This window comes from Podarcis gaigeae, assembly GCF_964106915.1.
Source record: "Podarcis gaigeae genome assembly, chromosome: 1".
Lineage (NCBI taxonomy): Eukaryota > Metazoa > Chordata > Lepidosauria > Squamata > Lacertidae > Podarcis > Podarcis gaigeae.
Genome location: NC_139678.1, coordinates 99,475,597 through 99,497,727, shown reverse-complemented (window position 1 = coordinate 99,497,727; position 22,131 = coordinate 99,475,597). Strand labels below are relative to the sequence as shown.

General features: G+C 40.5%; 1 protein-coding gene across 1 annotated transcript in view; it reads left to right on the top strand.

Annotated features, from left to right (window-relative positions):
• The first annotated feature begins 3,142 nt into the window (after nucleotides 1-3,142).
• Nucleotides 3,143-22,131, top strand: part of LRP1B (LDL receptor related protein 1B) — a 755,078-nt gene continuing 736,089 nt past the window's right edge. The window contains exon 1 of the mRNA XM_083702321.1: nucleotides 3,143-3,792. Within this exon, the coding sequence (XP_083558447.1) occupies nucleotides 3,708-3,792 (85 nt within the window). The 5' untranslated portion in view covers nucleotides 3,143-3,707. The remainder of the gene's footprint in view (nucleotides 3,793-22,131) is intronic.

The following is a 22,131-nucleotide window of genomic DNA, read 5'->3' as shown; positions in this document are numbered from 1 at the left end:
CCCTTATATATGTGAGCATCATAAAGCATACAATATTTTGGAACTGGAGAACAGCCACAATTTTATGCCTGCTTTGATGATTTGGATGATATACTTTCTTATTGGACATCTTCCACTGAATGGCATTGTTCATCAGCTGCAATGTTCTCAGATGGCACAAAGCAGTGAGAAAGAGCATTGTAATTGGGGTCAAAATGACCCCAAAAGCAAAATTAGTAATTCTGCAAAGAGCTGTTGATGTGTGTGTGTGGGGGGGGGGGGGAGAACAATGACGACAACAGTTTTACTGGTAATCCAAAAAATAAAAAATTTGAGGCTTGTGGAGGGGCTTTGTAGTAGGGTACTATTGACCTCTAATTATTATTTGTAGTTATGTTAAGAAAGTGGATAAGTTGCATACTGTGCAAATATTGCTCTTCTGCACTTGCATGGTTCTGGTGTAAGCATCTACAGACATGCAGAGTAACTAAAATATTAAGCAGGATATTTAAAAGATCACGTTGATGTACCTAGTTCTCCAGCTCAGTCATTCCAATAGTGATAAAATCGACTACACAAGCTGCAAAAATAAAAGCATCAACTTTTCATTAAACTTTGGAGTGGGGCCTTGAAACACCACATGACCCTTCAAACCTCATCAAAATTAAGGAATACATGTGTCATGAAGACTAAGGGCTTATCCATGCTTACTTTTTGCCCACTCTTTCCAGGCACATGTCTGGAAAGAGCAGAGGAAAGGTAAGGATAAGCCCTAATATGAAGGTGCTCCCCCCCCTTTAGGCATACTTAGGATGCATATAACATAACAGTAACTCAGGTGCGACTTGGCCAAAGCCACATGATGAGTTTCTTAAACTAGTCTTCTATCTAGTCTACTTATCACATGTTATTCATTTCAAACAAGAATAGGTTGTGTCTTCCATTTCTAAGCCATTTTCTTTGTCTATATCTCTTGCATATGCAGAATTATCTAATGCAGTCTCCAGTTTCCTCATCTAAGGGACTGTATCCAATGAGGTCATTCTGTTTGTGGAAAGACTTTTGCTCTCACAGCATAATTTTGCCTGCCTCTCTTCTTGTGTGCCCTCTGTTCTAGGTTTCCTGCCAGAGCAGATTGGGAAGGGGACACAGGTGGCTGGGGAGAGAGCTCTTAATCATTTTTCTTGTACACATCAGTTTAGGACACTTGACCCTTCCTTATAAATTGAAAATGAAAATAGGTACAGGGTGTTCTTGTTCAGGGCTGCTTGGAACAGAACTACCTAGGTGAATGAGTTTCTATTCAGGTCAATGGAACTGGGGAGAACCATGTCTTTGTCACGATTGTACATCATTATATTTCATGATACCCATGATTTATCATTAAAATACCAATGGAATGGCAGTCATGACAATGTTTAATCAATTAAATTAAAATATTGATAGACCAGCTGTTATATGGTCATGTCAAGGCAGTGTACAACAATATAATAAAATGTAATGTCTATATAATAATCAAGTAGACAGTAAACAGCTGGTAATGGTAGAAAGCAAAAGCCATGGTAAAGAGAGAGAGAGAAAATTAGCATGGGGATACCATTCAAGAGAGCAGGTACCCCCACAGAAAGGGTGTTGGTTGATGCCAGATGGATGTTTGGAGGCTGTGGCACAATCAGGAGGACCTCTGCAGATTATATTAACAACTGGTCAGCTTTGTATGGGAGAAGGCATTCTCTTGGTTCCACGTTGTTTAGGTTAATACCAGAGCCTTAAACCTGGCTTAATAGCAAAGCAGCAGCCAGTACACTTCCTTTAGCAATGGTGCTGCGTGCCACAGTCAGGCACATAACTCAGTTAAGCTAGCTGCTGCGTTCTGTACTAGTTGCAGGTTTCTGGCAAATTTAACAGCAGTCTCATGTGAAGGGCAATACAGTAACCAACTGTTGCGATCACCAGTGCACCAGACACTTAGCAAGGCTATCCTTGGCTACATAAACTACGCTGAAGACCACGTGTGGTTGGCCTCTTATGCACTGCATCCTAAAATATGTTATTAGGAGCAACCCAGTAACTTGGGGATAAGCAAGTAATGATGCAATTGAACAAATGTAATGTTCTGCCCAGTATCAGATGGTGTCATAGGTTGGAGATGCTTACCTGCCCTCCCAACAGGTGAGTCACTGCTGCTTACTGGGAGGGTCAAGGTGGCAGCGTGGGTGGTGCAGTGAAAATGCACTGGTTTTAGTACTGATTACAAATTGCCGGGTCGAGCATGCACATCATGTTTTTTATGGGTACGTAAAATGAGAGTTGTCATAGCAATCCATAGTTAAAAGTAGGTCAGAAAATGTGCCCCCTTTTTTGGTCTTCAAAATATGGCAACCCTAGAAGTCCCCTAATTCTTAACATAACGTAAAACGGGAGGAGCTAGCCCCGACTTTGCATGTGTCTCCGTTTGGTGGGCCTGAGGGTTCAAGTAGAGTAGACCTTACAAGTCAGAAATCTGCCCAGCCCTGTATGAGATAGCGCTTAACTTTTTAAAGAGCTGTTTGACACTAATCTGAAGCCAGTTGCTTCCACTTACTGCATTGGAGAGGTAATACATCCTAATTAAGCTGCCCTATTCTCTCGCCGCTTCTTTTTGGGCTATTAAGCATATCTGGAGTTTCGGCCTCTCCTAGGTGAGAAACCTTTTTTTTTTGTTTGTTGTTGAGTCACTCAGCAGGACCCGACCCTACCTGTCAATTTGCAATGGAAATAAACATTCTGCAACGAGTCCGACAGCGCTGTCTTTGAGAACTTTGGGTTCTCTCTCCCGTCGCTCTCTCCCCTCCTTTGCCATTTCACCAATTTCCCAACCAGAAAAACGAGCTGACTTTGCTTCCCTTCCCAAAAGGCTTCATTCTTGCCTGCCTGCCTGTGTTGGCTTTTGGGATACTTAGACGGCTCGCTGCTATTCCCGGGAAGGAAGGAGGCAGTCGCCCGATTTTGTTGCTGGAGGCGAGCGAGCGAGCGCTCTCCCTCTCCCTCTCTCTCCACCCAGATCTAGTCTCTCTCGCACCTAGATCCCAAAGGGATCCGTGGACGGCTGACTTTCCTCTCCCCTCGCTGGACCGCCTCGGTCTGATTTGTAGGGCTTTCCATTTGAAGCGGTGTGCTTCTTGTTGTGTTAAATGCCTCTTACTAAGTAATAGATATGATTTATGTGAACACCCAAGCTGGAGGATGGCGGCTTCCGTGATTAATCAGTGAGATTCCCATCCTCTGGCATCTCTCTCTCTCTCTTCCTCTCTCTCTCTTTCTGACTGCCCCTCTTGCGTGATGTAAGATCAGACGTACTCTGCATTGAGAAGTCGAGACACACAAGCGGCTCTCTCACACATCCACCTCGTAATCCTGCTGGAAGCAGCGGAGAAGGCGGGCAGGCGAGGCGAGGCAAGGCAGCGCAGCCTGGGCTCCTGGCGCACAATCCCACCCCCGTGACATTTGCCAATCGTGCTGCTCTCTTGCAAGCCAGCCAGCCAGCCTGCCTGCCTGCCACCCTCCTCGTCGTCGTCTCCGCTGCTGCTGCCGCTCAGTGACTTTCTTTCTCTTTTTTTATTTGAAGCGAAGGGTGCAACCGAGCAACGGCGGCGGCCAAAGAGGGCGAAGAAGAGCAGCAAGCAGCAGCAGCAGCAGCCTGGAGGAGAAACAGGAGCAGGAGGACGCGAGACTCCCCTCCCTCGACCATGCCCGAGTTTCTCCTTTTCGCCGTCCTCACCGTCTCGGGATTATGTCCTATTGCTAAGGTCCTGGCAGTGGGAGCCGAAGGAGGTAAGGCGTCTGACTTGCATGGTTTGTGCCACCTCTTCTGTGTCACCCCACCTCTCTCTTTTTTGGGACGGCTCTGTGTCTGGATAAAGTAGCGCAAACTTCACTTAAGACTCCTGCAGACCAGCTGCCCCTGGGACAATCTTGCGCTTCGCTTGTTTTGTTTGTTTGTTTGTTTTTAAAATAACTATAATCTCCCACTCGGCTGGGATCAAGATCAGGTGGGGGGGGGGGGGGAGAGATGCTTGTATGCTTGCACCCCTTCCAGCGAGCGAAGTCTTTCCCTCTCCAGCGGCGGCGGCGTTGACTTGGCTGCGGCTCTGCAGATGATGGTGTTGCATCCCTGGGAGTTTGAGCTTCTCTCGGTTCTGTAGCGCCTTTCGCTTTCTTCCTTAGAGCTCCTGAAAAAGCCCGCTTGGGTCTGAATTCGCTCTGCTTCCAGGCTCCCTTTAACTTAAATATTATTATTATTCCACCCCACCCCTCAAATACTCCCTGTAAGGCTTCTAGGATGGTCCCATTCTCCAAGAACCAGTTTCTATCTCCCCACCCCTCCAGTTCCTTCATGCTTCCGCGCATGAAATTAGCTCTTGCGCGGCTGCTGTGCGCCGGGCAGGTTGGGGGTGGGGTGGGGGACCGCAATAGATCATAAACTTCGCTCGCTCGGTTTTCTGGGGCTCACGAAGGCTTTCGGCCGCCGGGGGTTCCTCCTGTACCACTTTCGAATAAGGAGCCGGTTACTCTTTTCCCAAGCTCCTCTTGATCCCCCTGATTTTTAACATAGCTTGCATGGAAGTAAGTGCCCTTTCCTTTCCACCTGGCCAGTTTTGCAAAATTAAATATTGGCATAGATACAATCCAGCAGGATTTTGAATGAGTCAACTGCCTCCTACTGTTATCCTGAGTAGGATAGCTTATTAACACCCTGATCCTGAGGAATTTACTTAGTAAACCCAGTGGATTACAGTGGGATTTATTTCCAAGTGCGTTTAGAATTGTAGCCTTCAGTGGGGCTCCTTGGCAGGAAATGTGTTTTGGATGGCTGCCTCCCACCTGGATCCTCTGCACCTTTACTTACACACACACACACACACAGCATATATGTGGCATTAGGATGCTTTATTTATGTACAATCTTATGCACAATGTCTTGGAGGTCAGACCAATTAAGGTGGATCAGGCTGCAATCCTAACCCCAGTACTAAACCCCTTTGAATTCATATGGGATTTGCTTCTGAACGGCTGAAAGCATCTAAATTTGCCATACAGGCTCTGTTTTAAACACACACACACACACACACACACACAAAATTAAGCCTAGATCAGGTGAACTTTCTATCAAGAGTATCTGCTGGTTTGACACTTTGTAAATTGTAGTCAAGTACCATGCAGTTCATTACAGGAAAATGTCCAGATTCTAATTACATCTCCACTGATCAGTAAAGGTTTAAGTGTAACAGAATATGCTATGAATACTCCCGAAGTATTTAGGTTCTCAAGGACATATAGTACTACACAGGAGTCAGGAAATTGGGTCAACTGAAGGCTTTAGGCTGCAGTTTTAGGCACACTTACCTGGGAGTAAGCCTCATTGAACTTGGTGAGACTTGCTTCTTAGTTGACATGTCTTAGAATTGTGCTATTACATAGAATTGTGATTCCCAGGTAAATGAGGAGAAAGCTATGGATGTGTTTATATGACAGCAATTATCTATAGATCTGAAACAATAGCTTTACTACCAGGCAGAAAGAAGAGGCAGTAACAGTGAGTGATGCATCTCTCTGATACTCTGAAATCCGACACACACATACTGCAAATCTATCCAGCGCTAGCTGAGGATTTAGTGAAAGTACAAGTTGTTCAGCAGCATAATTCTGCAACTATTGACTAGCTATTGCTTTCAAAGTACCCTATGGAATCACTCCTTTTCATCAGTGTTCATTTAAGCAGTTCAGTGTTCATGCAGGACTATATAAAACTGTCCAGCAATACACAAGAGTTTGTTTGTTTAATCCAGGATATTCAACTTTAGGATGCTTATGTATCCTGTGCATGCTTACTCCCATTGAATTTAATGGGACTTACTGCCAGGGAAATGGACATAGGATTGTAGCCTTAGATTGCCTTCCAATACTCTATGCAAATGTCTGTCTCAGTAGTAAATATAGCTCCCTGAAGTCAAGGCCCATTTATTTCAATGAAACCTACCAAATGAATATATTTGGAAGCAGATTCCAGTGAAATTAATAGCAAGTAGATGTTTGTTGGACAGAACTGTTCCAATCTTATTGCCTAATCATCAAACCAGATTTCAGTTGATTTGTTATCCCTCACTCTAAACTCATTACTTGGAACATGTAAGGCTCATTAATTTCAAATGAGTATCTTTTTTTAAAAAAAAAGAGCTGCTACCTTTTTTCTGAAAGGGTTCTTGCAACTTTAAAAGATGCAAAATAGACAGAAAATCACAAGTTTCATAAATTTCACCAAGTTTTCGTGCATTTCTGCCCACCACACTGCTTTTAAAAGCACAGGAGCTCTGAAAAGTGGTGGTCCTATGATCTCATGCCTGTTCAGTGTTAGAGCTTCCATCCTTGGGGGGGGGGGCACTCAGTCATTATTTACTTCCAAGTAAACATGTTTAGCATCAGGTGAAAGGTCCTATATTTGTTCATATTTTCCATTTGATTCGTAAACCGTTTAAGTCAAAGACTGAAAATTAAAAGTATTCGATGCAACTGATGTCCAAGTATCCCAGTTTAACTGGCTTACGGATCGAGCCCATACAGGAAGGGAATTGTCCTAGTTTGCTTGGATATAAAGGATACAGTGCATTCATAGTTGGGTGAAGGTTCTTTGCTTTGCTTTATTTATTTATTTTACCCATATGCCTAGTAATAATAACGAGGACATGTAGGATTCCTTTATTTTGTTGTGGTGGCTGGTTTGAAGTATATATATATCAAAGCATGGTTTATATTTTCTTCTTCATAGCTGTTAAACTCAGAAAGGTTAGTGGCCAGCAGGACTCAAATGGCATATCTTGTTTCAGAATGGATGCAAAGCAAATCCCATTAACTTGGATAGCTTCCTAAACTGTGCAAGTCTCAAAGCAAGCAAGAAATGAGAATGCATTGAATATTTCCATATCTAGTTTACAAGGAATTAATTAGATTCCCATTCAAAAATGTAATTGTTTAGGAAATTGAATTTACATTGTGAAAAACTTTTCTTTTCTTTTTCTTGTGCTCTGCAGACCAGATACCAAATTGTTTACTCGCCTGTTTCAAACTCATTTGAACAAGTACAAATGCTTTTTAGTTATGCTATTTTGGTCCCTTGTTTCTGCTGTAATTGAACTACCAAAACCTGTTAGGTCAATTTCCCAGCTGGCTCTCAAAAATTAAATAGGCACTGTACATTACAAGTGAAGCAGAATTTATATATATATATATATATATGTAATTGCCTGGTTGTCCAAAAAAGAAAAGAAACACTTTGGCCCTCAAAAATGCCTTCAGTTGAAACGTACTTGATAGAAAGCGAGGGGAAAAACAGGTAAGTACTCACCACCTCCCAAAACTAAATCCTGAAAGTTACATGTGGATCCTGTCAGATCAGTGAATGGAATATCATCCTTAAGCACCTTATCCCAAAAGGTCTTTGGTTCCCAAACGCATCTTCTGCCCCAACCCCTGGTGTGTATTCCAAAATCTCTCAAGCTTTCTTTTAAAGCCTCAGACCAGATTTCAGCTACTGTAGGTTGAAACCATCACTGCATCTGGTATACAAGTACATTTGGAAACCTTCTGTAGAACGTTAGGTGAAAGTCCATATTCACTATATGTGAGATTAGTGGACACTTGTTTATTTACACATTCAAAATTACGGCTTTAATGTTTGCTTTGGTGTGTTGTTTGTGTGTGTGCATGTGTCAGTTTTTGCTTGCTAGTATTTTAGTCCTATGTGATAAAGTACTATGTCTGTTTAAGTTACAATCAATCTAGTCCTAAAAAGACAACATTCCTGTAAATTATACCCGCCAAATCAAATTCACTTAGTATCAACTAGCTCATCATATCAATATGTCATGTTGGATAAAAGAGGAGAATTGCAGGGCAAATTAAGAATCCGCACATTGTGTTTAAACAAATCATACATTCTCAACCTAAAAAGGATTTGAAACATAAGAGGGCCTGATGTGACATTTCTACACCATGTAACATTTTATATGGGTTGCAGAAGCCATTCAAGCGATGGTTATTATTTAACATCAGTTCTCCAGGGTAGGCTGCAGAATATCCAAAGTAAGACACTATGGTTAGGAATGAACTTGGTGGTGGTGGCAGTGGAAAATAATGATTACATTAAGAAGGCTTAGATAAATATAAAAAAGGAGATTGGTGAAATTGGGGAGGAGAATGGGATTAGTATCTATGAGAAAGTGGGTTGGTAATGTGGAATATGTCAGAATTTCTTAATGAAAGTTTTTCAGTTCTATGTAGCCTACTTAGAAGCCATAGAATAATATCACAGCTTGTCAAACTAGGTAATATACATATCTAAGATAACTATGAGTTGTTGATGACTTACAAGTTTTGCCAATGTGACAATAGTATCTTGTAGGGATGACACAATAATTAAAAATGATTGCTTAATCAAAGCAATACATAAAGTTTATTTTAGGCAACCAAGCTTCCTTTTAAAAAAATAATAAAAATGCATAATATCAACAGTTTCCTTTTTAGAGTACTGAAAGTTAAACTTTCAGATGGGGACATGCTTCCTTATAGGAATGGCACTTTTGCTTCCAAATCCTGCCAGCCACTGTGTTGACATCAGCAGATAGGTTTGCTGAGCCTTGACAGCAGAACAACCTGTTGGATTGTCAGTACTTGTTAACTAACTTGAGTCTCAGTCCTTCCATTGATACTGCAGTCACAGCAATGAAATGGGCTCCTGGGTAGGCAAAGGGTTCTGCTGGGCTCTGATGAAGATGGGTCCCAAATGGATACAGAATGGTAGCCATGCAGCTTGAGAACGTGGGGCCAAATATCTGTGATATGATTTTGAAAATATAATGGAAAGGACATGGATCGTCAACTTGCACCCAACTTTTTCCACTGTTGGTGTGTTACGGTGTGTCGTGCTTGTTTATATATACATTTGCGTACCACCCAGTTATTTAATATTCTTTGAATGGTGAACAATACAATTTATGAACGCCTTTTAAAAAGCAAACAATCACAACAGAAAGAGGAGAGCTAAAGCCACCAGCAGCAAACAATATAAAGCAGTGTTTTAAAAGCACCTAAATATCAATTTAAAATGACTGGGAACATCAAAAGGACCATAATATGGCACCTAGTGAACCTGCCTGGGAGGCATTCCATATCTGGCACACCACTGCCCAAAAGGCCTGTGTTCTGGTAGTTACCTCTCACCAAATTTGGTGGGGGCATTCAGAGAAAGGCCTCAAAAAAATCACCTCCGAGTCTGGTTTGGTGTGTGTGCGACTCCAAGCCACATGGGGCTCTGAAGTTTAGAAGCAGAACTGCATGTTATTCCTCCAAGTGGCAGCATGCCAATATAGGCCTTTAACATAAATATCAGATATTTTGGATGTCTTTGCCCAACATTTTAGAAATACATGCAGCATCCAGTGAAGTCTGTTAGGTTTTAGTAAAATTGGGCGTGTTACTAATAGAATTGTTTCAGTGAACTCAACAATTACTCTCTATGGCAGGCGACTGGTGATTTTTGATGATGGGTTGTACAGCTGTCTAACTGGGAACTATTAGTTTGTTTGTCTCTAGTGTCATTATCTTCAGTATAGCCTGTTCAAATTAAACCATCTCTCCTGCAAACAATGTACTGATGCTTGTGAGAGGCATTGCACTGTCAGACATGAAAACACACTGTACAGGGAAGCAGACAGATGTTATACCAGCAAGATGCCTTTGCCGCATAACTCAAGCCCTTTCACACATAGATTATGTCTTTGTTTATCTTCTTCTTCTAAAGCTAGTTTGAATTCCACTAAGGAAAACACCATGAATAAAAATTATGGAAATGATTTTCCAGACACCTACAAACTAGTCAAGGGTTGCTTTTGAATGCACACATCTAAGAGAAATGTTGCTTTATTTCTTTAGTAACATGTCAGTAAATGCAGGAACAACTTTAAAACAGAATTGCTGTGGTTTAACAGACAGTTGAGGTGTACCAAATATGGGCTTATTCTGTGCCGATGCAATAAAGACAGGGTTATTAACATAGCCATTTTTCTTTTAATCCTTGTTCGTGAACCTTCTTTATTTAAAAAAATCTGATCCCAAAGCGTTTCAGCAATTGCTGTTGTTGGATGTGTTTTTAGGCTGGGCTCCAATCTCATTATTAATACTTGGGTGTTAGAAGCAGAACATTCAGAAACCAGCTGTACAGTGCTCTGCCACATGGAACTTCAACTTGTCAATCTGACGGGAAGTATTCTCAGCGGCTGTAAGATGGGCAAATTCAAATAAAGCTGTTTCAGTGCTTCAATATTGAGTTGTCTGTTCTCATACTTACAAATCTCCCTCTTGCTTTATTAATCTATATTATGAATGTATGCAGTTACAGTCACAGGAAGAAGATGTCAAGATCACGGTTATATTACCCCATTCGGTGCAAATCTCTACAGAAGATTACATAGAGGAATAAGTGGGTTCCCCTACTTAAATCCATTCCACTATTGTTTATATCTGCACCATCCACAAACACATGGAGAATTCTTGAAATTACTTCTGAATTAGTGTAAAGACAGTTTGCTGCACCTCCCTGTACATTCACATATTTTAATTCTGTGCAACTTCCTGATGCACACAAACTGATGTGAAAAGCATCTCAAAAAGGATTTTGATGTGATGGTTGATCCCATTAAATGTCTCCCCCCACCTGTGTTTCATTAATGCGTGCTATTAAAATATTATTACATTTCTAGGCTACTCTTTTCCAAGAAACTCAAGGTTGTGTGCATGTTTGTCTGCCCTCTTTTATCCTCACAACAATGCTGTGAGCTCTGTTTGGCTGAAAGAGTGTCTCCTTGTGAGTGTCATGACTGAGTGGGGACTTTCACCTGGGTCACTCAGTCATAGTCTATCTTCTACCCCACCGTTGTTCATTAGTAAGATAGGTTGGAAAGGAATACATGCAAAATACCTGAATATATGGGGGGGGGGGGACCCAGAATAAATTGGTGTGCATACACAGTTTTCTATTATCCATTGACTACATTGAGTAAACATATACAGGACAAGTAGGTGATACATAGGACAAGTAGTGAGATGGTGGCACTCTTTTGACCTCAGGTCAGTAGTGTCACTGCTGATAGCAGGTAGTGGGGAGGCACTGTGATGTTGGCTTTGCTGGTGTATACGCACCACACCAACCTGACCACCTCTTTCTTCCCTGTATACCTTTTAGCAATCAGCAGTGATGCAGCTGACCAAAGGGCATGTGAGCTCCCCATCCCACTATCCATTGCTTGCATAGCAAATATGCTTCTCCTAAGTAAATAACAGTATCCAAACTACTATGACTCAAACATTTCCCCTTAACTCTTGAAAACACAGCCCAAACCATGCCTCCAGCTACTTAAGATGTGTGAAGTATGTACTGTGCTTCAATCCAGTGATGGGGAGGCTGTGAACCTCCAGATGTTGTTGGACTACAACTCTCATTAGATCAGCTAGCATGGTCTGTGGTCAGGGATCGCAGTCTCGACAATATCCGGAGGGCCACAGGTTCCCCATCTTTGTTCTAATGCACCTTGGTCTTCCCATCCATAATTCTGCATTTACTCCAACTTCAGTATGGGAGCTGCGGCATAGCCAACAGCTGCTCCCACAAGAATATGAAGCTGTATTTGCTATACAGGGTCACCATCATGGCTTCCATGGGCATAATTGTTGTCTTAAGGTCTTGCCCAGGTGCCCATGAAGCCTTTTAGCCACCCCCTTCATTCACTACCCCCTTGGTTATGAGGTGCTGAAAGTGGCTTCCTTTGCTCCTGTGAAAAGGACATAGAGCTGAAGGAGGAAGTTGGAAGAGTGTCTCTTTCTCACTTCCTCATTCACCTGTATGTGCTTCTCAAGGGTCAGGTTACCATTTTACTCAGATACCCCGGAACAGTAAAGTGTGTTTGTGCACACTTTCTATATGTATGTATGTCTCTCGTATTTTTTCCATGTAACATTTTTACAAATCAGTTTCATTTGTTGAGACATTAGGAAGAAAAGGGGGAAAGGGGTGGAGGGGGAAAAGATGGGTGGGGGTGGGGTCAGATGGCGATGTTTCTATTTTACTTAATATATGTAGGGTTTGGTGTCAGCATTGCTTGTGCAGGTTCTCGGCTGCTCAGTTGTGTTCCTTTGGTGGTGAGATACAGTATGTTAACCTGGTTTCAACATGATTACCCTTGGATTTTATATTTTATGAGTAAAATGAATGGAGGGAGCATTTCTTTATTAGTTTTCACCCTTTATTAAAAACAATGGTCCTTGAAATAAGAGGACAAAGATGTTTTGCTGAGGCAGAGTGTGCTGTGCAAATTATTCTCTCCCACGCTCAATTCTTGTATAATTATGACTAACTCTCTGCTACACTTTAAAGGAACAATTCTGCCAAAAGTTATAAATCTGCATAAGCTTAATACTAACTCCTGTGAGTGTTTCTCCTGTAATTACAGGGACTACGTACTGATCTAATGTTGAGAAGGTACACAGGAGCCTTAATTAGCATTCACTTTTTAACCTCAAATGGCATAGTATTCTGTTCATAATATTTTGTTCATCTTTCCAAATGAAGTTAAAACAAAACTCCCATTATCTTCATTAGTTTGTAATATAGCGTATACTCCTGACATTGAGCTTGAAACCAGTTGTGCTTTGAAGTGTGTGTGTATTTTAAAACTTGTTAATTAATACAAAATTTCAAAATTTATCATTAATGGACCTTGAAAACCTTAAAGGTCCACGAGACATTTAAAAACACAAGACCAACCTGGTAGGTGTAGGTGTATTTATTTTGACATTAAACAATATTTTATCACTGTCAGCATATATGGAGACATTTTAATGCTCCAAATCTCAATGCCCCTTCTGCCCTCTGGTAATGTTATAACTCATAGTAGACCTGCATAAGGTATATGAGGCACCCGACATTATATAATCTCAACAAATATATGGTCAGGCATGTGAGGTGTTCAGGAGCCTGCTATAATCTGTTCTCTCTCTGTGTGTATGTTTAGATTAAAAACAAAACAATATTCTGAACCCCCCCCCATTAGCCTAACTAAAGTAAATGAGAAGTATAGGGATAAATCCCAGCCCTCCCCAGGCCAACACTTTAAGACGACTTGCTCCACCACTTGAGTTCCTCCCTCCCAAAGTAGGTGACGTCACCCTTTTTCATAATCCCTGTTTTGTAGACAGAGAGCCTATGGCTATAATACAGTACTTTGGCTAAGGCCAGCAAATGTGTTAATGGCTCCAACTCTACCATAGAGATACACATGACCACAGAATGCTGTATTGTCCCTGAGCCCTTGAAAATGAAAGGCTTTCCAGAACCAGAGGGATGGTCCAGTGCTGACAAGCAAGATAAAAGACAGGGAATGCAATATCTTTTTTTGTTTTTGTTTCAGTCATATGCAGGGTACAGAAGAGACAGCTTTTATCAACCACTTTTGGATGCAATCAGAACAAGTATAATTCAGAGGGAAGTTTGCTACAGAAGTGTGTATTTGTATTGGCTTTCTCAAACTTGCGTTTGCCTTTGGTACACCATCTCCACAACTCCATCACTTGCAAGAAACTGTGCTCTCACATGAAACAAATGGGATGCCCTGTTTTTTCTGAGACACTTGTGGGGTATGGAGTAGGCAGAAAAACCCACAAACAGGTGGATCAGCCAAACACTCCTACATTGCTCTGCAGCGACAAACAACTCACACAGGGAGGGAGAGTGCTGCTGCCAGGAAAATAAGAGGGAGGGGGGTTGTCATCCAGCCCTTACAAGGACTGCCACCCCAGTAACCAGGACATGTGCCTTTAAGCATTGTAAAGAAGGCTGAATTTCACCAGCTACAGTTTTGTTTTTCAGAGTGGTGAAGTGAAGAAGGAAGCTGTGCATTTTCCTTCCTGCCCTACTCTTAAAAGGCAGAGGCACCCTCATGATATTGATACTTGGCCAACATACATATTTAAATAATTATAAATTTGTCAGACACTACTTAATAGATTTTGCTTAACAAAATACAGCGCATTTATTAAGGAGAATGCTTGTCACATATATAGTAAATGTGAGCAATCTTTCTGTCAGATATTAGTAGCCAAACACTGAGGCAGAATTCAATAGCTCATAAATGTAATTGAACTTTTTTCAATAGGTTGTGTTGGTAAGTGAAGAAACTGTTCTGTGAGTAAAGAAGCACAAAGCAATGCTTAGGCCTAGAGGCACAAGGTCATTATTTAAACATATAATTGGATTTTTCAATATAATTGTGTGCAGGAAGAAACTCTTTAGCAGTTCTTAGGTTGTAGTTGCATATTAGCATAATGTTACATGGAACTAATAGCAGCTTTTAAGGAATATCTGATTTAGACAGTTGTTGTCTTTTAAAAGCCACTTCATGTTTATTCACTTCCCTAGGAAGAGAAGTCATTGTCAAAATGTGAGTGGGTTTTTTAAAGGTGAAATTTCATATTGCTTTAGCAGTAAAATATATAAATAGGCATGCAGCCCGGCCACTTTCTGACACTGAGGATCCTTAGAATTCAGCTTGTTTAGTATGTCCACAGATTCAGTTAGTCAGAGTTTGAACATTTTTCTGTATATGTATCTGTGTTACATTTTCTATATGATTAGCTTACATGGAATAGTTGAGATGCTTCACTGTTCTCCTGTAAAGACTCAGATCAAACCCATTTCTGTGGTATAGGTGAAAGCTCCATCCTTTCAAGCTGAAGGTTTGTCTCTCAAAGTATCAATCTGAGCTTCACAATACAGGGAGGACATTTCAGGTACTTGTGGTTGGGTGAAAAACTGTATCGTTTGAAGAACTGCTCTTGGCTATCTTGAAGATTGGAAAAAAGCCGCAGAGGATTTATTGTGGCTGTTTTTACAGGTTTGAACCATGAGTTTCTTTCCATGGGCAGGAATGTTCCATGGGCAGAGGTCTGCTCAGTGGCTATTAGAAGCTCAGCAGCAACCAGCCTGCACTCTGAATGCCAGTTGCTGGAAATCACAAGTGGGGAGAGTGTTGATGTGTTCAGGTCCTGCTTTCAGAGCCCCCATAGTCATTAACCTGATCTAGCAGGCTCTTATGTTCAATGAATGTTCCTGCTGGCAGAAGGGGTGACTGATCTCTTACAACTTCTCCTTTCCCACTGCAGCCCTTGCTCCCATGCCCCTAACAAGCTGATCTATTGAGGTGAGGGATGGCTGCAGGGGAAACTGGGTAAAATTACTCTCTCCTACACATTGCACTAGCAAGAACCTTCACAGGATGACACATCATTCTGTGCATGAAAGATGCCTTTCCATTCACAAAAGGGAACTCAGGATCCCTGTCACATACTGCATGGGAACCATGAGTTAGGCATTCCTTTGGACATTTAACAAAACATACATTTAGTTGTAGACCTAAACAAGATTTTAAAAATGAATATTGCTCTTATACCTTATATAATTAGGCACTTTCAGCAAACACTTTCCACTGTATCTGAAGCATGAATCATTTCCTTATCGGAAGACGGAAGGTTACAATATGTTGAACACACCTGCATTACAGAACAGAATAAAAATCTAGAAAACTACCATCATTAAAAAACACACACTGTGATGATGGAAAAAGAAACACAACCCTATTCAGTTTTTGGGAGCACTGCTTTACAGTTAGGAAACTGAGTCTCCAAGATTGTAACTTGACCTGAATGTGCATGACTGATGTGAATTCTGTTTTCTCAGGCCATTTAGCAGATTGGAACTCAAGCTTCTGTGATGCAAACAAGCTAATGGTTAAAATCCATTAAGGTCAAACGTTAGTGGCCACTCATTATTTTTTGTGATTTCCCCATAAATACCTCCACCTGGGACATCTTTTTGGTACATGCAGAATCTTTTGTCTGTACATTTTACTATAATGCTCTGCTGAGCTTATTTTGGATTCATTGCCCTATAAACAGTGTTTTCTTCATGAGTCAAAATGCCTGGTGACATCTGTATCACCAAGTAATTCTTTTAATAAGCAGACGTGCCACTTTGGGGAAGAAGAAGAAAAGGGATGTTTGGGCAGCCTTTCTGCTGGTCTTATTTAGATAAAACTACGCTACAACTCTTTGATAAGAAAAGAAAAGTATCTTAATATATATTTTCTGAAACGTTACCGCTACAGTGGTATTGCATTGTCCCGTAACGTATTCTTATTGTCAGCAGGATGTCCCTAAATAACTTTTCACATTATGCTTCATCTTGAATGACTTGATGTTCTGACAGAACCGCTCACTGTTGAGAGATAGCTTCACTTCAGAAAGCAGAACATACATACTTTTTCCCTCCTTCTGCTAAGATGAAAGTGCCTAGGACTTTCGCTTGTCTTATTCTTGTTATCAATAGGACATTCCCTCATAACTTTCTGTATACGGCAATGTCTTGAATGACTTTATCCTTCAAGTTGAGCCATGCGGGTGCTATTGAAATAAAACTTAACTTTTAGAAATATCCCATAAGGATTTCACTACTACTAAGAGTTTGTTAAAAAAAAATCTAATGGCAATACAGAAGTCCTTCTTCTTGAAATGAACAAAGAGAACTTAAGGGTCTGAGGAACTCTAGTGTTATTCCTTTGAATAATCTTGTGATATATATTGGAGAAGATAAGAAGAAAAATGTCTGTAGGTGTGGGAATGGACACACATTAAAAGGGACATGGAACAAAGATAATTCACTATTTTAAAGCACACCTTGAAGCTTTTAACACAGAGAATACTCTTAAGACGACAATAAATTTAATTGTCCTAAGCTTTTTCAACAGATCACATAGACTTAGATCCAATGGTATTCTTCCACCTGTGGAAGCTGTCTTTTGCTCACTGAAGAAATGAGCTACAATTTGCACCAAAGTGCTACACAAGAAAAGTTAAACTAAATCCAACTATGTTCATTCACTTCCACAAAAGCTCGTGCAATCTCTTACAGAACCCAAAGCTTCAGTACTCCTATATAACCAACCTGTTACAGCATTGAGTAGAATCTTGTACAAGCTTTTGCAGAGTAGCACTAGGAACTGTGTTCCTTTGGCCCATGCTTCTATGGATCTAACCCATATTTATGTCCAAGAACATTTTATTACCTTCTACTTAGAAGCTAATGCTAGCCCCCTGCCCAAGCATTCAAGATGATACAATATTGGCATTGATCTTATTTATCTCACTATTGTCTCTGTACCCCATAGACTTCAAAACCTTTTTATCCAGAGATTCAGGTAGGGAGCCATGTTGGTCTGACACAGTCGAAATATATATAAAAATAATAAAAAATAAAAAAATTGTCCAGTAACACTTTAGAGACCAACTAAGTAGAGACCACTTAGTTGGTCTCTAAGGTGCTACTGGACAATTTATATATTTTTATATATTTTTAAATATATTTATCCAGCGATGACAGTGATAGAAAATATGGGTATACTAAACTGCGCCCCATCGTTTCACCTTCAGCTCCCTTTATATTGTCTCCAGCTGATACACATTTGTAGGATAGGCATGTTAGGCTATCTCAGGGACAATGATTGGGTAACAAGACAAAATAACATATGTGTGGGTTAAAACAGACCACAACTTTATAGATTATAACAAAGTAAGCAGTATTAGTGGGATATATGGCATGGATCTGTATCCACTTCCAACTTCCAGTGTTTGGTCTGAAGAAAATCCATCCCAGCTGAGGAATATCCACAGGAGTTAACTAGTAGGGAAGACCTGATATGGCACAGGTTGTGCATCTGGGATCCCACTAGCAGTCTGAGGTGAGTGATGACAGGCTCATCTCCCCCCGAGCTACGACCAGGAGCTGGTACTTCACCTCACGATCCTATATGAGGGTCTTCTTATGTCCAATGCCATTTCCATTCAAGTTGTGTGCCTAAGAAGAAAGCCTGCTTGTCACTGGAAGAAAGTCAAGAACCTCACAACCTAGAGCCAGTTGTGACTGGGACGAAAATTATTTTCTGATCCTGAAAGAGCAGTGACCACATAAAGTCTCAGCGAAAGACTCTAAAATGAGGGAGAGCCATTGAGTTCTCACGAGAACTGACAGGAAGAGCCATTGTTAACAGAAGAACAGACAGGCCTCCATCATCACAAGATTCAGCAGTTCCACATCTACAAGGAAATATTGTACAGAAAAGGTATCGGAAGATATATATAATACAATCTGAAAGGATAGGGACAAACTACCTCCATCCTTGCACAACAATTCACTAGAAACATTATTTGATGCTCATCCTAATACACACTACTACACGATGATATCTATGAAATCTGCTTGCGATGGGAAGTAAGCAAAACTAAGCTGTCTAGAGGAGTGGACCCTTTTTTTAAAAACATTTCTTACATCGTGGCAGTAAAGTACCATGGAGGGAAACTACTGTTTCCCCCATAAATTGCTTCCATTCCCATCACTCAATGAAAGTAATTGTGTGCTGAAAACAAATTCTGCTTGAATGAATGAATGAATGAATGCTGCTCATTTTATTTAAGGAGATATAGAAGAATCTATTTGTTCCTCTTTCACACTTTTGATAATGCGCTTTTATCCACAGCTGATTCTAGGTATCCTAGAAAATATATGAGCAAGAAGAATAAGGCATAGATCAAAATCCACACTGCAATTTGAAGCGCTTGTTAAATGTTGAAGCATTGAAATCGGTTTATTTTGAAAGCAGCAAGTGGGATGTACACTCACGGACCTCATTACTCAGTGGCAAAATGTTTGCACAAATTTTCTGTCAAGTGCCACTTAAAATATTTACTCTCAAAAAAAAAAAAAAACCCCATCAGGACGGATATCATTCATAAGGTCAGACCTTCTGCCACATCTTGACAAAATGTTGTGCTGAAATCTCTTCAGTGCCCACTTCATATTGCAAGCCTTCCCATCACCAAAGAACACCATCTGTATTTCTTATTAAAAATGAGTTAGTTCTTCATAAAATCAATTAATGCATTAGAACTAAGTTTAACTACATAAAAGCTCTGGATTGAGCTTCTGGTCCCATTGGTTGGAAGATGATTCACCTGTGAGTGCTACCCATTTAGTCTTGTTCTGAAAATGGTAAAATGTGTGCAAATTCTTCAAGCCTCTGAACATCTGTTCCAAACTCCATAAAATTATTTTGGAAGCTGTCGTGATTGTAGCTGAATCCCCTTAAGACTTTGCAGACAGCTTCAGATGCTAAAATGCATGAGGGTTTAAAGACCTCAGCAAAAACTGCAGCCTATACCCATTGGACTAGTCGAAGCCAGGCTGAGCCTATATATGTTTGCCTGAATGCACGTTTCACTGTGTAGGATTGTAAGGTAAAGGTAAAGGTACCCCTGCCCGTACGGGCCAGTCTTGACAGACTCTGGGGTTGTGCGCCCATCTCACTCAAGAGGCCGGGGGCCAGCGCTGTCCGGAGACACTTCCGGGTCACGTGGCCAGCGTGACATCGCTGCTCTGGCGAGCCAGAGCCGCACACGGAAACGCCGTTTACCTTCCCGCTGGTAAGCGGTCCCTATTTATCTACTTGTACCCGGAGGTGCTTTCGAACTGCTAGGTTGGCAGGCGCTGGGACCGAGCAGCGGGAGCGCACCCCGCCGCAGGGATTCGAACCGCCGACCTTTCGATCGGCAAATCCTAGGTGCTGAGGCTTTAACCCACAGCGCCACCTGCGTCCCGTGTAGGATTGTAGCTACTCCTAAATGGGAGAATTATGCAATCCAACCTTCAGATCAGTTGGATTCCATTATATATAGATACAATGCAAAACAGATTAATTAAAGTGCCCCAACTGCACTCCAAGTGAGTATGTGTAGGAATGGATTTAAATACTATGAGAGGATATATTGTTTAGTTATTATCCTTCCTTGCTCACATTAATAAGATCAGCAGAGAACCATCCTTAGCAAATTAAACTTGGAAGCTAAAACAAGGTTGATTTAATCTTCTAGAAACAACAATCCAGGATGCTTTCAGGCAGACTGGATTGTCATGGTATTACCCACTTTCTCCTCCTTATAATAACAATCACACACACTGTTTTGTGAAGAAATAAAAGTAGTATTTACTTACATAAACTAGGACTTGAAACAGCAATTACAATAGCAAAATGAAGGCAGATTTATAACAACTATCTACATTACAAAAGTATAAAATGTAACAGTGTGTCCAGATATCTTAGCCATTGCTGAATCCACTCTCTCGCCCCTTTAATGTATCTGTTACATCCAGAATTTTCTTCCTCTGAATGCACTTATAAACTGTAATCAAATTACCTCTAAGTTTCTCATGCTTTCCTTTCAAAGATTAATCTTACTCAATTGGTAACTGCAGCTCTGATTTATTCAAAGTTCCTCTCTTAAGCTACAAAACAATGGGAAAGTAAAAATTATACCACAAATGAGACACCGATAGAAAAGCTGCATAAGTAGCATGTAAGTGTTTTTAAATATTTTTCTCAATTACTCAATGGAAAATGCAACTCTTAAGGACAGGGGAAACAGAATTAGAACCGTGAGGTTAGGAAATGCAATACAAGCTTTCATTTCTTCACAATAATTCCCCCTTCTCACAGCCATTGCAAGCCATTTACCCTTTATCGTTCAATATACCCATAGTTTCAGAACAAAATCTTCTCTGGATGAATTTCATCTCACTGCAACTTCAAATCAGAGGTGACAGAAAGAGCAACTAACTTGTCTGGGTCACAAAGACATTTTAAATGGACATTGCCATGTTCACAAAACAGAAAAAGAGATTTTTCACCCTTATACTCTCCCCAGAACAGCAAAATATGACCAGTGATAAATATGGGGAAAGTTATATAATATGAAGGATACTAAGAACATAGACCAGACCAGAAATAAATGCTTTTAAAAAAATAATCTCAGTATGTTATGTTGCTTCTTGTATGGGTCTATTGCCACATCACATTATTTTGTGGACATTACCATGGATTCTGACTGTGGAAGAATGAAAAATGCTTTGAGAACCAATTACTGAATATGGCTGCCAGTTTAGGTCTTTGTATTATTTCCCTACATATATGGAAATATAAAGCTTCTGAATAGCAGAAGAATGTAAAATTTTCACATGGGCTTCCAAATAGTGCCCAGATGGAGGGAAGCAGACGAGGAACAATGGAGATTTCAAGCATATATTTTTGCTAGTGGACATGCCAACAAAGCTAAACCAAATATCATCAGAATGAGAATTGGTATTATGTTGTAAGTGAGAAATGAGCATTAATTATAATGTTAAAAGCATGCCAATCTTTTAAATCTACCGCAATAAATGTGGATTTGGGGTTTTGGATGACATAGAGATGCCTAATGCAGAGTAAGAATACAAACTAAGTGGCGAGGGTGAAAGTAATGTCCTTGGGGGATTCAATTAGCTGTTTAGCCAACACTGCCTTTTATTGCAAAATCTGTAAGTTGCAAATGGATTTAGACATACTCCTATATGGCTGTGTCAACAAGAACTGCCCATCATCAGTATGTTACAGCAGTTCATTGGTACTTTATATAGGTTGAGTTTATTAATTAATTATTTGTTCACTATGCTAATAAAATACATGTCTTCCCCACCATCAGTAGGTACAGGGATATTTAGGAGAAAGTCTTCTTTTTATTAAATTCTTGCTTGAATCCCTAAGAAAAGCAAACTCCATTTGAGTTGGCTTGTGGGCTTTTCTTTTTCTTTTTTACCACAGCCTTGTCCTATTGTCATCTGAATTACCTAGAACTCATCACTTCATCTCCTTAAACTTTTAAAATTGAACTCTAATTTTTGCTATTAATATGATGGCTTGCTTCACACAGAGATTTCATATGAAAGGGGACAGGGAACAAATTCAGTAAATCTATTAGAACTGCTTAGTTTTTGTATGCCTCGTTAGAGAATTATTTGATTACAGAAAATATCAATACTGGTATGGGCTTGAATGAAGAACATGCCAGAACATGCTGCTTAGGTTAGTCTAAAGGTGTGTGCAATGAAAATGTTCTACTCAAACACGTTGTTCCTGCAGCTACAACTCCA